At 32.7% G+C, this 15,273-nt stretch overlaps 1 protein-coding gene across 2 annotated transcripts in view; it reads right to left on the minus strand.

The window, feature by feature from the left end:
• LOC134846183 (protocadherin Fat 4-like) overlaps positions 1–15,273 on the minus strand; it is a 66,968-nt gene that overhangs the window by 31,019 nt on the left and 20,676 nt on the right. For both annotated transcript variants that reach the window (XM_063863432.1, XM_063863433.1), the window contains exons 3-6: positions 2,239–2,432; positions 1,845–2,028; positions 564–1,334; positions 44–308 (exon numbers count right to left, since the gene is read on the minus strand). In XM_063863432.1, coding sequence (XP_063719502.1) covers positions 44–308; positions 564–1,334; positions 1,845–2,028; positions 2,239–2,432 — 1,414 coding nt within the window. The remainder of the gene's footprint in view (positions 1–43; positions 309–563; positions 1,335–1,844; positions 2,029–2,238; positions 2,433–15,273) is intronic.

The following is a 15,273-nucleotide window of genomic DNA, read 5'->3' on the forward strand; positions in this document are numbered from 1 at the left end:
ATCATAATGCTTTGCAACCGTAATTTTCATCTTAGTGACTCACGCAACACTAGAATCTGTAGGGAGTTTTCGGTCATCATAGCTAGTCTGCACTTGAGCAAGAACCGTTCCAGCAGCAGTGTACAAGGGAGTCACTAGTTTGACTCTGTGGTCAATTTGTGGGAGAGACAGCAAACTGGAGTCTGAATTGGAGTTTCGAGAGACCACAGGCTGGTGCCCAATTCTCAGTATACGCAATGCAGGCAAACTTCGGTCAACTACTTGTACTCGAGCTATGATCTCAGAACTCACAAACAGGTCACCGTCACCTTTGAACGAACAAAAAATTGTCGTATTAATTAACTCTTTGAGAATGTGTTGCAATATTCGCAGCCCTCGATTTTTCACAAATGGTCCAACATTAATTTTTCGAAGTAAAGCTAATTTTAAAGCCTGGTGAGATAACCAGAATGATAACCCAAAAAAATAACAATAAATTTGCACGAAGCTGACGTCTTAATTACTTTATAGAAAGATTTACCACTGAAACATATCTCATCCAATGATAATTAGAGTCAATTTACCATTTCTTGCACGAATTAGTACTTCCAGGTCGATTTCAGTTTCCAGGAGCGTGTCAATTTTTCTATCCAAAATCACAGCAAGGAACACATCATCGAGCTGTACACTGAATGTTGAGTGAAAATCATCGTTCAATTGGGTTTCAATTACGTTAATCAAACTCGAGCACTTTTCATCAAACAGCTTAAAACGACTCATTTCTCCAGGTGGGGAATTTTCGGGCACCAAAAGCACAGTTCCGTCATTTTTTGGCGATTTAACACAATCTTTGAAAGCATCAACCGAGACCTCAAACTCTATATCTCCAACTTCTGATTGCAGAGAAGGGTGCTCCTCGGAATATGCGAACCAAAACATATGATAGAACCCAGGTGAAATTTCTCGGTTTAGCTCAGAGTTGACAGAAATAACTCCAGTCGAGGCGTCTAAATAAAAGATTTCGTTAGCGTCGACTCCTCTGAACACAGCCACAAAACTCACTGTCTGCTGGTCACTCGAATTTGCAAGCTGTGACTTCATATTCAATATTTCTGAATTCGGAATTATCCAAGGTTCCAGAGCAATGCCATTGAGGCTTTGATGAGATATTTTGGGTCTAATAGTCTCAAAATCTTCAAAATTGATCCACACTTGATGTTCTGCAATCTGTTCTCCCTTTTCAACACGAAGTGTGATGCGTGCTTTAAATGGGAACTCGGCAATGATAGTTTCGAAAAGGTCCTTCAAGCTCAAACACCCGTTTGCAGGATCCACAATGAGCCATGATGACACTTCTAAACTCAAAAATAATCATGTGAATCAGCAGTAAGTTTCACTTCTACCTTCGCAATTCTTGTTAAAGCTAGTTTTTATACGGGATAAAATCAAGAACTTATACAGTGATATCAGTTTTCAAACATAGCCAACAGGCAGAAAAGAGTAATGAACGCAAGGAACCAAAAAAATACTGACTTGTTTTTCACAACTTTCGAATTTCGAAGTATAAAATAAGTGGCGTTTAAGTTCTTCAAATTTCAAGAACAATTTATGACTGATTAGAAATCGATCACGTTTGTCCTGACCTTTACTTTCGCTGTTCGATAGTAGAGTTTACCTTCCTTTTAACAAAGGAAACGAACTGAACTCAAATTTGAGCGTGAACAAATTTCAAGACTTTTTCCTGAAAAAAAGCAACAAAAAAATGAAGACATATATAGGCGTAATCACTACGTTCATCACTCTTAATTGTAAGTTTATAAAATTTACCTAAAAGGCAGCCGAACAATACTACAAAATGTTCTAACCGATTAATGACTGATCTGCAGCGTAGGTCACGTTCATGTCCCCGAATTGCCCGGAGGAATCCTCGTCCGCAAAATTCAGAGCGAAAAATGGAAGATTGTATGACATTTGTTTATAGACACTGACGTTATTTACACCAATAACTTCGAGCGCTTTGTCATCTTGGTCTCGGATTTCAACAAGAATCTACAGAAAATCAAACATTGCATACCGAAAATGAGTGTAGCCCAGAAAGTCTGGGCAGGCGACATTATTTTTTGCTTTTACTATAAAGTCTTCGGATTTTAGACCATCATGACTTAAAATCTTCTCTTTCGGTCGGAACCGAACCCTGAATCTATTTAACAATACGTCCATCATTTTGTTCAAAAACATTTATCGGAAGCTCTTATTTACCCGCAGTTCCACTAAGTATCTATAATCGCGACTGATAGCATGTGCAAAGATGTTCAATTGAGGTGCTTGTGAACAGGGGTCGAAATCTTCTCGATCAAATACCCGGTTCGTGTGCAGTCCAAACACTCCTAATTGGTCAATCTGCGGAACCAGATAGAATGCATCATCATAAAGAGCCAAGAAGTTGTTGTTTTCTGAAGCAGATAAATTTCTATTATTAAGAATTTATAACACAGAGGCAAAGCTGCCCTTCACACCACTTGCGATTCGAAACTAGAAAGACGCCAAGTCGGAAAAAAATTCGAAAAAATATCGAAAATGTCGAAAAAACTAAATCTATCAAAATAAATCAGGCTAGTTTTGAAACCAAAACCTTCCAGTGATTATAATATAATATTCAAATCGGAAGAAAACTTACAAAGCGTTTACAAAACCGAAAATACCTTAGCAGAAACCCTTTAAGCCGAAAACAAAATCAACAAGGTTTAAGACTTTAAAAAAGTTAACACGTACCCTCCCCCTCAAAACACTCACATGCAAATACAAATTTTTTTCGCTCGTTGAATGACGCAATTTGAAGGCCATTAGGCCGATATAATTTGGTCCCAAAACCTATCACACCGAGAAAAAAAGCCGAAAAAAATGTTGCCATGAAAAACTATCAAGCCGAGAAAAAAACCGAAAATGTTGCCATGAAAAAGCTATTATTTCAATGAAGTTTTTAGCAATTTAAGCGATCTAATGAGCAAAAAAAAACATGTTTACTTTGAAACGACTCAAAATTAGGCCACTAAGCCGATAAAATACAAACCAAACTCATTTGGTCAGAAAAAAATTCTAAGCAAAAAAAAAACAAAAAGAATATACGAAGTGAAGAAATTGCAAACTGAAGTAAATCAAAACACTAAAAGCAACAACAATGTGAAAAACGTACAGCAAAAAAAAACAATTATACGATGTAGCAACTAAGCCAAAAAAAACATGAGCAGGCAAATAATAAGCCGACATTTTTTTTGAAACGGAATATTTCCCGTTTGAAAAAATGCATCTTCTGCCAATTTCGGACCCAAGACTATTGCCATTCGCGTATTCGTATTCGAGGCCAAGTGTGCGGAAGACGCACAGAAAAGATCGAAATAAATTATAACCCGTATGGCCGGTTGGTGAGCAAGTAGCCCAGAATGTTCCGACCACATTCATAAAAAAACTGCAAACGTTTTTTCATTATTTTCTTCAAATAAGTGTCATTTTTTGTGCTTGGTAAGTTGAGAGAACTTTTGAAATTTGAAGTTTTTGATTACCAAAGTGGCTTTAAACAACTTCAAACACTAAAATTACTTGAGTAAAACTAAATTTTACGGCTTAAATTAAGCATAAATAAGCTAGTGTAATCCTGATCGCTCGCTCGCTCAATTTGCTCGAATTTGGACTAATTTCAAATTTAGACGAAATCTCAAAACATGGTTCTAATCACGAGTGAACGGGCTTTTATATGATATATCGCTCAGCCCAATACGATGATTATTTGTGGATCTTGATTTTGCGTGGAAAACAAAAATAGAACTAAAACACACGAAGACAAAGTTCCTCCTCATTTTCGATGGTCGGAATTATAACAATAAAAAAATGAAAACGTTTTTTAAATGAAAAAAAAACCAGCACCAAAATTAAAAAGCATTTTTGCCAAAGAAGCACTATAAAAAGCTCTTAAAATTAGTTTTTCTTTAATTATGGAACCTGATCTAAACTACATTTTATGATTGGATAAATTAGATATTTTACCACTGTAAAGTATTTAATATTAACCAATCATGATCCATCTAACTAACAACCCATTTATTTGTAAGTGCTGAAATTACTTGTAATTTCAGCACCAGAGAGATTTGAATTTAACTTAGAAATTAGTTGCCTCTCCAAGAGAACTTCAGCAGCCGCAATAAACCAGTATACCCTAGATCTATTGAGCCTAGCAGAGACTAGTTAAACAACCTGAGACTAGATAGTATAAGAGTAAGATTAGGATCGGTATTAGACTAAGAAGTTGCACGAATCTATCCGGCCGAAAATAAGATATCGTGACGAGCAGACGGTGTACCCTATCCGAAATTACTCTATGAGTTAACCACATCGGTTTTAACTCATCTGGTGCGACCATAAGTCTCGAACAAGACCTTAATAGCTTAGAATTAACCAAAAATAGATTAGAATTTAGACAAAACATTTTCAAAATGTTATACGACGATAATTTAATCGAAATGTCTCTACGACTCAATAGATCAGAGCCAATATTCCGAACGATAATAGAACTACCCGGAATTGGAAGAAGACCTCGAACCAGAGACGACATACGACAAAAGCCAACACAAACTTTTATATTTAGAATTTTATAAGCAATGAATTTAGATTTTCATTGGCAAACATAAAATCTTGAAGTCAATCTTCATGATCATTTCAGGCGCTAAACAAAATTATTAATATACAATAACGATTGATAAAAAGATCTCAGATCGTTTTCCTAAATTCTGCAGTATTATATAAAACATGTTTGGAAAATATTTATTGAAAATCAAAACAAAAATTAGTAGCATGACAATAAATTGTTAGTTATCATAAAATCATCAGTTGTCCCAGCTTCATCACCTAAACATAACAGCAATAATAAGCTCACTAAATATCAAAAACTAACATTTTGAACAATTTAAACCATTTTAAACTTAAAATATAATTTTAAAATCAGATCATCAAGGCTTATCCTTGGATCTACATTAAATTTTTCTATTTCATTAAATTTAAAACCTGATCATCAAGGCTTATCCTTGGATCTACATTAAATTTTTCTATTTCATTAAATTTAAAACCTGATCATCAAGGCCTATCCTTGGATCAAAAAGAACAATTTTGTTCTCCCCCACCAATTTAGCAAGTGTCTAACGACCTCAAACGTCGATTCACTATCCAACCCTTTCAAAAAACCCAAGACTAATAGAAATTTTTGAACAAAACTAATCACTCAAATTAGGATAAACAGTGAAGAACTTCGGTTATTCATCCTTCACTTGAACCCTCCTCTTACCAGACCCAGGATAAATCTTAGACTTAGTAAGTTTAAAATAGTATCTAACGAACTACTTGCGTTCTAATTATACCTGAACCTTGTGGATCGATTTACTATTCTCCAACCCTTGAACACAATCACTACCCCTAAGTAAGTTTAAGTAAGTTAACACCTTAGCTTATACTAGCCACGAGAAAGTAAAAAATCATTCTTCGGAATCGATATACTTTTCTCTCCAACCCTGAACAAATAGACCCAGGTTAAGCTAACCAAAAAATCGTAAGGACTAACAGTTTAAGAAAATAAAAATCATCTAACAACTTTTTGCATCCGTCATCCTAAACCTTATGTCATTTAAAAATCTAGGAAACAAACAAACAATCGTTTTACACAACTGTGAAATAGATAACAAAAAATACGACCTTGTAATCACACCTCATACACAAACAGTTGGATATATTAGAACAAAACGACAAACACTAAAAAGGAAAATAATAACCAAACAAAGACAAATCACACGAAAAAGATTTTCAAAAAATTGAAACGCATGTTCAGAATCAGAAGCCAGCAATTTAGACGAACTTTATAAATTAAAAGAATCCACTGATAAAAATTGCCCCATTCACGATCAATTATATTTTTCCGACTCAGAAACAACTTCAAATTCATCAAAAAGAGGAAAAAGAAGAATAAAAAAGCAATATAAACACAAACCAGTACACTTGTATAATTGGAATCAACCAATTAGACACATCGATAATTACCTATTAACAGTCATTAAACGAAAAAATGAGCCAAACACACACTCCAAGTGAAGATAGTCCAGATGATGACGATATCTACCCCTTCCTCGTAGATGCACCCGATAATAGATGACAACATGATCTTTGCAAGAACTTCCTCCTAAATTTGTTTGAACCCGGAATCAGCCCATGTAAAGCAGAGTTCCCAGATGTAAAAATCAAAAGACAAATTATTGATCACTATCTGAAAGATATATGTAATTTAACACAACAATACGGAATCTACACCATAGAATTCAGTACACCAAACCCGAATCACCGCAGATATGTAATTCAAACAGACGATCTTGACTTAAAATTTTCAAAAGTATTCTTAGAATATATAAAAAGCATACAATATCATAACTCACAAAGAGCAAACTCCATATTTACTAATGAAGTTTTTGCAATAATATATAGTTATATTTCAAAATTAGAAAACGAAACCCCAATCTCAAATGTCTCACCGACAGAGACATCCAAACATATAAGGGTACGACATGAAATAACACTATTTTCAACTTTCCTACATATAATTAAAGAAAATTTCACTAAAGATGAAGTTTCACAACATACAAAACATGACTTACAAAAAATTTTGGCATGGTTTATAATAGATTATTTCACACATAATATAGATTTAATTTCACAAGCAAGAAAAAATTTCAGACCTCAAAATTCAAACGATGATACCGACATCACAGAACAGTCAGACTACGTTTGGGACCCCGAATGGTCTCATTATGCATTCATAAATATCCCACAATCAATCTCAAGTCAAACAATAAGTACAATATCTTATGCAAGAGATTATGTAAGAGTAGTACCATTAACCATTGATGCAACATCATTAAACTACAATACATTTTTACCTGATACGCGAAATAACAGTTTAAATTCGACCGTCATACACAATGAAAACCTTAATGGAACTAGGAATCTCACTCAACAAGATATTCAAACACCATCACACTTCATAAATGAAGAAATCGTCCAAACAACAACAACTACACAACAAAGTATTTCACCGATACGTCCAAATTTAACAACACCAAGAAATACAAACACTTCACTAGCACAGGTAACCTTACAATCAATCGTTAAACCTTCGGTTGCTCCAAAATATTCACAAATGGATTATCAAACATATAGACCCATGACAATACCGTCAAAAACACGCAGAACGTTCACAAGAAACACTTTTGCGGAACACAATTATAATTACGCACATTCATCAAAAACAAACTATCCCCCACGAAAAAAAATACAAATCAGATAAGATCTCAATATTGGGATAACCCAATGGCAACAACCAACTCAGTAAATTTTCAAACTAATTCACATCCTCCACAGGATCGTAGTGAAAATTACCCATTCTTTCAACAGAATAAAAATAAAAAACAAGCATCTCATCAAACGGATTATCTATCCTCTGATGATGATTATTTACAACCAGATAAATTTGCACCATATACTCAAGAATATCGTGGACAAAGAGTGCAGAAACCACATACATATCATAGAATTTTTTCTCCACATCCAATAGATACACAAAATCAACAACCAATACAAATGCAAAACCCAATTAATACACAATCTTTTCAACCAACTCAGCCACAAAACCCAATGATTACACACTCGTATCAACCAACACAAATGCAAAATGAAATACCACTCCCATATTACCAACAACACGAAATAACAAAAAATCAACTTTCAAATTTTTCACAAATGCCAAATGCCGCAGAATCATTACAAATGACAATGAATCCATACCTTATGGGTGGATCATCAATAACATCAAACAAACCATTAATGGTATTCACAGGAACAGACCCTGAATATTCTGTAGAAGATTATTTAAATGCAGTAACAGCAAATTTAATTTTAAATATAGGACCTGAACCAATTAATACGCCACTACATCAAAATTGGATACATCGACGCACAGCGTTGATACAGACAACCTTAGACTGCGCGGCCCGAAAATGGTTTTCAATATTGCCTATAGAAATAAAATCAAATTGGAAAAGATTTACACAAGAATTTTCAAAAATGTTTGACTCCGAGAGAAATAAACAACAACAAAGAGTTTTATGTAATGAAATTCGCAGATTACCAAATGAAACCATCAAACAACTAGTAGTACGTATCGAAACACTAGTTCGAAAAGCATATTCATTAAATACACACGACTATAAAAACACAAAAATGACAGAAATCTTAATGATGACCTTAACACCTCAATTAAGGAAAATAGCAATAAAAAAGAGAGCATCCCATCCCTCCTCAATTCGAGAGCCCGATTTAGATTTTCTAAAACTAGTAGACAAACTAGAGCAAGCGGAAATCACAATGAAACTTGAAGAAACAGAAAATCTGAAATTACAATATGTTAATCGAATTGAAACAAATACCACAAATATCAACAATATACAGGAATCAGATACAGACCTCGTTGAAAAAATCACTGAAATACTCTATATTTATGAAAAACACCCAAACTTTAAAGGCAAACCATCTTTCAAAAAATGGTGTAATTATTGCCGACGATACGGACATAGTATTTCTGAATGTAGACAAAAACAACAGGACCATCAAAACAAACCTCAAAAATATAAAGAACCAAATAAATCATTCTATCAATACATGAAGAAAGATCAAAATCTACCAAACAAAAATGTATACAACTACAACAGTTCAGGAAAACCACTTCCGAACAATACCAATTACACGAGAAATCAATCACCATATAACTCAAGTTATAGAGGAAGATCACCAGAACGAAGATATACACAAAATTCTTCACAAAATCATTACAATAGACCAAATAGTCGAAATAACTACTCCAGATCAAATTCAAATACAACACAATTTGTTTCTAGATCTAATTCCCAATCAAGGAATAAATACTATCCAAACAATCAATCACGAAACTCATCATATAATAGAAATAGAAACTATTCAAATAATCGCAATAGAAGTTATTCAAACAACCAAAATCAGAATTACCCAAACAATCGATCAAGGAATAACTCATATAACAGATCAAATCATCACAGATCAAACGATAATTATCAAAACCGATCACGAAACAATTCACAAAATCGACATTCAAGTTATAATAATCGTTATAGAAATTATTCCCAATCATTACACAGAAATAATAACCATTATAATAATTCTAACAATCGCCACAGAAGTAGTACACCTAAACATCAAAGACATATTAATCAAGTACAATCAAATCCAGAAACAACATCAGACCCCCCAGGTATTGATGACACAGTAAATGACGAACTACAACTAAATCAAATAAACTGTGGATCATCAGATTCAGAAAGTGATACAGAAAACACTATCTCCATCAATATGATAGCAGTCGAAAATGACTACGAACCTATTATAGATGAACAACCTTTTTCATCACATATATATGAAAATCAATTAGAACTCCTTCACAATTATTATATTGAACCCATCCATACTACACAAACGGCACAAGAAACTAACGAAATCAACACTGTAAATAAATCCAATGAAAATGACAAAACAAAATGCTTGAATACAAATCACATCTATCAAAATATACAAAAAGAACAACCCAAAGAAAAAGTTTGGACAATACCATTTCTTTTAGAAAGTCCAAGAAACAAAGAATTTCAACCACCAGATCTTGAAATTGATTTTTTAATTGATTCAGGAGCAGAATCAAACATAATAAACAATCCCACATGGAATGAGATAAAAACATTACACCCAAAATTAACACCTCTTGCAACCTCCAATAAACTAGCAACAGCACAAGGATCAACATTGGTAAACTATGGAAAAGTTCAATTATTTCTTCTCCCCACAAGAACAATAGAGCAAAATAAAATTTTAAATAAACCATTTAAGCAAATATTTCATATCACTGATATTAAACACAATATCATTGGAATACCATTTATCTTTAAATATATACCAACAATCAACATCTTGAATAGTAAAATACAAATCAAAGATAAATACACAAAAACAAAAGACACATCCCTAACATTTTTTCAAAGATTAAATAAACAACCACCATTCTTTTCAAAACTTTATCCAATATATAACCAACAAAGAAAACACTTGAAACCACTATCATGAAACATATATAATTTTTCAATAAAACAAGTTCACCAATATGATAAAAATCAAAATAAACAACAACTCTATATGTCAGACTTTGAATTCAAACCTATCCATAAGTTTTTCAAAATCACAATTTCATCCATAAAATATTTGAAAAACTCGAATTCAGATATTATTTCGTTACATGTATACAACAATACACCGTATCAAGTAACATTAGCTTTAGGACTTTTAGGATATTGCGAAACCAACGCTACGATATCACCAATACATGAAAAAGCATACAGCGTAAATAATATACTCCAATTATTAGATATTTGTCAATCGACAATTCTTAATGAAGAATTATCCATAAATAATATAATAAGTAATGAAAAAAAAAATACAGATTATTTCACAAAAACCCCATATTTCAAACCTACATTCAACGTAAATAACTATACAGAGGATCAACAGAAATTTTTAACAATGTTTAACTTCCAACATTCACAAATAACACAAGACGAATTTGATAAGTTAGCCAAATAAAGTACCAATTCATTTACACGATAAAGTGAACAGATTACTCGATATTTTAGAACAATACAAAATTATCTCACCGGTAAACAAAGAAGAACAACCAAAAGGTAACACATTTATCAACCCTGTTATCATCCTAGCAAAAGGAGAATCATTAAAAATAGTTCTAGACGCTAGATATCTTAATTCACTAATAGACGAATCAAAATGCAATTGGCCTATTGAACCAATACAAGTTATTTTAACAAAAATAAACGGAAAATACTTTACAACCGCAGATATGAATAGTGCATACAATCAAATGCCACTAGATGAACAATCGCGACGCTTAACACAATTTGTTATTGGAAATCAACAATATGAATTCAACCGCCTATTCTATGGAATATCCATAGGACCAGCAGCATTTTCAGCTTTTGAGCAAAATTTTTAGACCACTAATACTCAAGAAAAACGCAATCACCTATTGAGACGATGTTTTTATGCAATCACAGACAAAAGAAGAAATGTTCAATGTTTTAGAACAATATCACAAAATACTTCAGAACGAAAATCTGAAGGCCGCCCCCGATAAATCACACTTCTTTTTAACACGAGTTAAATTCTTAGGACACAATATAGAAAGAAAAACAATCACTCCATTAAAATCACGCATTGATGCTATTCAGAAGCTTCAACCACCAACAAACAAAAAGAAAATCCAAGAATTCCTTGGAATGTTAAATTTTTTAAGCAAATACGTCTATAAAATGCAATTATACTTAAGACCATTCTATAATATACTTAGACAACAAAATAATTTTGAATGGAACACAGAACATCAAGCACGATTTGAAGAAATTAAAAAACTCTTAACTGAACAAATTTCGAATACAATTCCAGATCCAAATCAACCATTCTATGCAATGTGCGATGCTTCGAATTTTGGCATCGGCGCAGCATTATTACAATCACACAATGGTACAAACAAAATGAATCTTATATCAGCAAATTCTCGATTATTCACTCAAGCAGAGCTACGACTCTCAACTCTAATGAGAGAATATACAGCTATAATTTATACACTTACAGAATATGAATTTCTGATACTTGGATCAAAACATCCAACAGTTCTGTTCACAGATCATAAACCAATCATTTTTCTCTTTACACAAAAGTCAAATCCAAATCATAGAATTTAAAGATTTCAATTAATTCTAATGAAATTTCCAAACTTACATATAGTTTGGACACCAGGAAAAAATCTTGCATTACCAGATACATTAAGTCGAAATACACCACCTGAATTACTCACATGAAAAACAACAGTTTAAATACCAAAAAATATAAAATTTTACCTTGGAAAAGACGAAACATCACCCCGACTAGAATGCAAATATGCAGTAAAAACTGACATTGATCAATCACAAATAAATAACCTACAACATTTTTCACTTTTCTTAGATAGCCAAAATAATCACTACGAAGTTGATCTACTAGGAACATCAACTTTCAAACCAATTCCATACTCACAATGGATAAAAAATAACACCCAACAAAAAAGAGTAAAACAACACTCACATAAAAAAGACCTTTTTCCGTTAATTGAAAAAGAAAATCTAACTGATAAAATAAATTTATCAGGACCACAAACAAACGATTCAAAATACACAATAAATCAAGTTTTTGACCTCCATGACCCACTTGATACAATTCCTTTATCTAAATTAGAAATTGAAAACATTTTTCTCCCCCCAACAGATAAAATTACAATTAATACCTTGAAACAATATCAAAATGTTGACCCAGTAATTAGACAACTAAAATCATGGCACAAATATAAAACTAAACCCGTAAAGGCAGATACAACAATTTTAGGAAATAAAACACTCCTCCGATATTTTCGAAAATTTAATAATACAACAATTAATGAAAACACAGACCTTCTAGAATACCAATTAAATGAATCTACAGTTCCCTGTCTCCCTTTAAGTATGATTCTCATAGCTTTTAATATTTCACATACACAAAACATTAAAGGACACTCTGGATTAGAGAAAACATATTCAAATTTCATACAAAACTTTTATTTCCCAAATGCACCAATTTGGATAAAAGTACTATGCAATGATTGTATAGTATGTCAGCTAAATAAACCTTATCCAAATCAAAAACAAATAGCACAAAAACAAGATTTTAAAGGACAAAGTTTGTACTTTAACCACCGTATTTCATTTGATACAAAAGGACCAATTTCACCATCATCCGAAGGAAACTCCTACATTATGGTAATTGTTGACGCATTTACACATTATGTACCACTTAACCCAGTACCACATTGTAATGCTTATTACGCTTACACAACACTTTATGAACACTGGATAGCCAAATTCGGACAACCAGAAATTTTAGTTACAGACAACGGTACAGAATTCATAAATAATGAAATCATCACACTATGTCATTTATATAATATCAAACACAAACCACGTACTTCTCACGCACCTTGGACAAACGGCTTAGTCGAAGGTATGAACCGTTCACTACAAGAATATCTTAGATGTATCATCAATGGAAATGATACAAGATACACCGAATGGTCAGCAGATGTAAAACTATTTCCCTTAGCATATAATTCACAAATCACGACAACTCTAGGAATGTCACCATATGAAATGGTTTTTAATCAAAAGCCACGCAAACCAATTATGTTTACAGCAAACTCTCATAAAAATACACAAAGTCATTGTCAACCGAATAAAGACTCAATTTGTTATAACCTACCTTTACACACACATGATGAAGATCATTTTCATCACCAACAAATTCTTAAATTAGCCTCCGGTACACACACCGAATGGATTTTAAATAGAGATAAAAAACACAATGAAATTTACCAAAAAGTAACAAAAAAGTTGTTACAAAGGCAAAACATTAATGAACAAATAAATTCACGCTTTACACCAGCCTCCGATTTAAAAATTGGAACATTTGTTTTAATACCTAATTTTAACACTCAAAAAGGAATTTCTAAAAAATTACAACCCCTTCGTAAAGGACCATACCAAATAATTGCCAAACCCACTGACGTGACATATAAAATCACCGACTCAAAAGTCAAATCCAAATCACAGAATTTATAGATTTCAATTAATTCTAATGAAATTTCCAAACTTACATATAGTTTGGACACCAGGAAAAAATCTTGCATTACCAGATACATTAAGTCGAAATACACCACCTGAATTACTCACATGAAAAACTACAGTTGAAATACCAAAAAATATAAAATTTTACCTTGGAAAAGACGAAACATCACCCCGACTAGAATGCAAATATGCAGTAAAAACTGACATTGATCAATCACAAATAAATAACCTACAACATTTTCCACTTTACTTAGATAGCCAAAATAATCACTACGAAGTTGATCTACTAGGAACATCAACTTTCAAACCAATTCCATACTCACAATGGATAAAAAATAACACCCAACAAAAAAGAGTAAAACAACACTCACATAAAAAAGACCTTTTTCCGTTAATTGAAAAAGAAAATCTAACTGATAAAATAAATTTATCAGGACCACAAACAAACGATTCAAAATACACAATAAATCAAGTTTTTGACCTCCATGACCCACTTGATACAATTCCTTTATCTAAATTAGAAATTGAAAACATTTTTCTCCCCCCAACAGATAAAATTACAATTAATACCTTGAAACAATATCAAAATGTTGACCCAGTAATTAGACAACTAAAATCATGGCACAAATATAAAACTAAACCCGTAAAGGCAGATACAACAATTTTAGGAAATAAAACACTCCTCCGATATTTTCGAAAATTTAATAATACAACAATTAATGAAAACACAGACCTTCTAGAATACCAATTAAATGAATCTACAGTTCCCTGTCTCCCTTTAAGTATGATTCTCATAGCTTTTAATATTTCACATACACAAAACATTAAAGGACACTCTGGATCAGAGAAAACATATTCAAATTTCATACAAAACTTTTATTTCCCAAATGCACCAATTTGGATAAAAGTACTATGCAATGATTGTATAGTATGTCAGCTAAATAAACCTTATCCAAATCAAAAACAAATAGCACAAAAACAAGATTTTAAAGGACAAAGTTTGTACTTTAACCACCGTATTTCATTTGATACAAAAGGACCAATTTCACCATCATCCGAAGGAAACTCCTACATTATGGTAATTGTTGACGCATTTACACATTATGTACCACTTAACCCAGTACCACATTGTAATGCTTATTACGCTTACACAACACTTTATGAACACTGGATAGCCAAATTCGGACAACCAGAAATTTTAGTTACAGACAACGGTACAGAATTCATAAATAATGAAATCATCACACTATGTCATTTATATAACATCAAACACAAACCACGTACTTCTCACGCACCTTGGACAAACGGCTTAGTCGAAGGTATGAACCGTTCACTACAAGAATATCTTAGATGTATCATCAATGGAAATGATACAAGATACACCGAATGGTCAGCAGATGTAAAACTATTTCCCTTAGCATATAATTCACAA

Source organism: Symsagittifera roscoffensis, chromosome 5 (assembly GCF_963678635.1).
Source record: "Symsagittifera roscoffensis chromosome 5, txSymRosc1.1, whole genome shotgun sequence".
NCBI classification, from domain to species: domain Eukaryota; kingdom Metazoa; phylum Xenacoelomorpha; order Acoela; family Convolutidae; genus Symsagittifera; species Symsagittifera roscoffensis.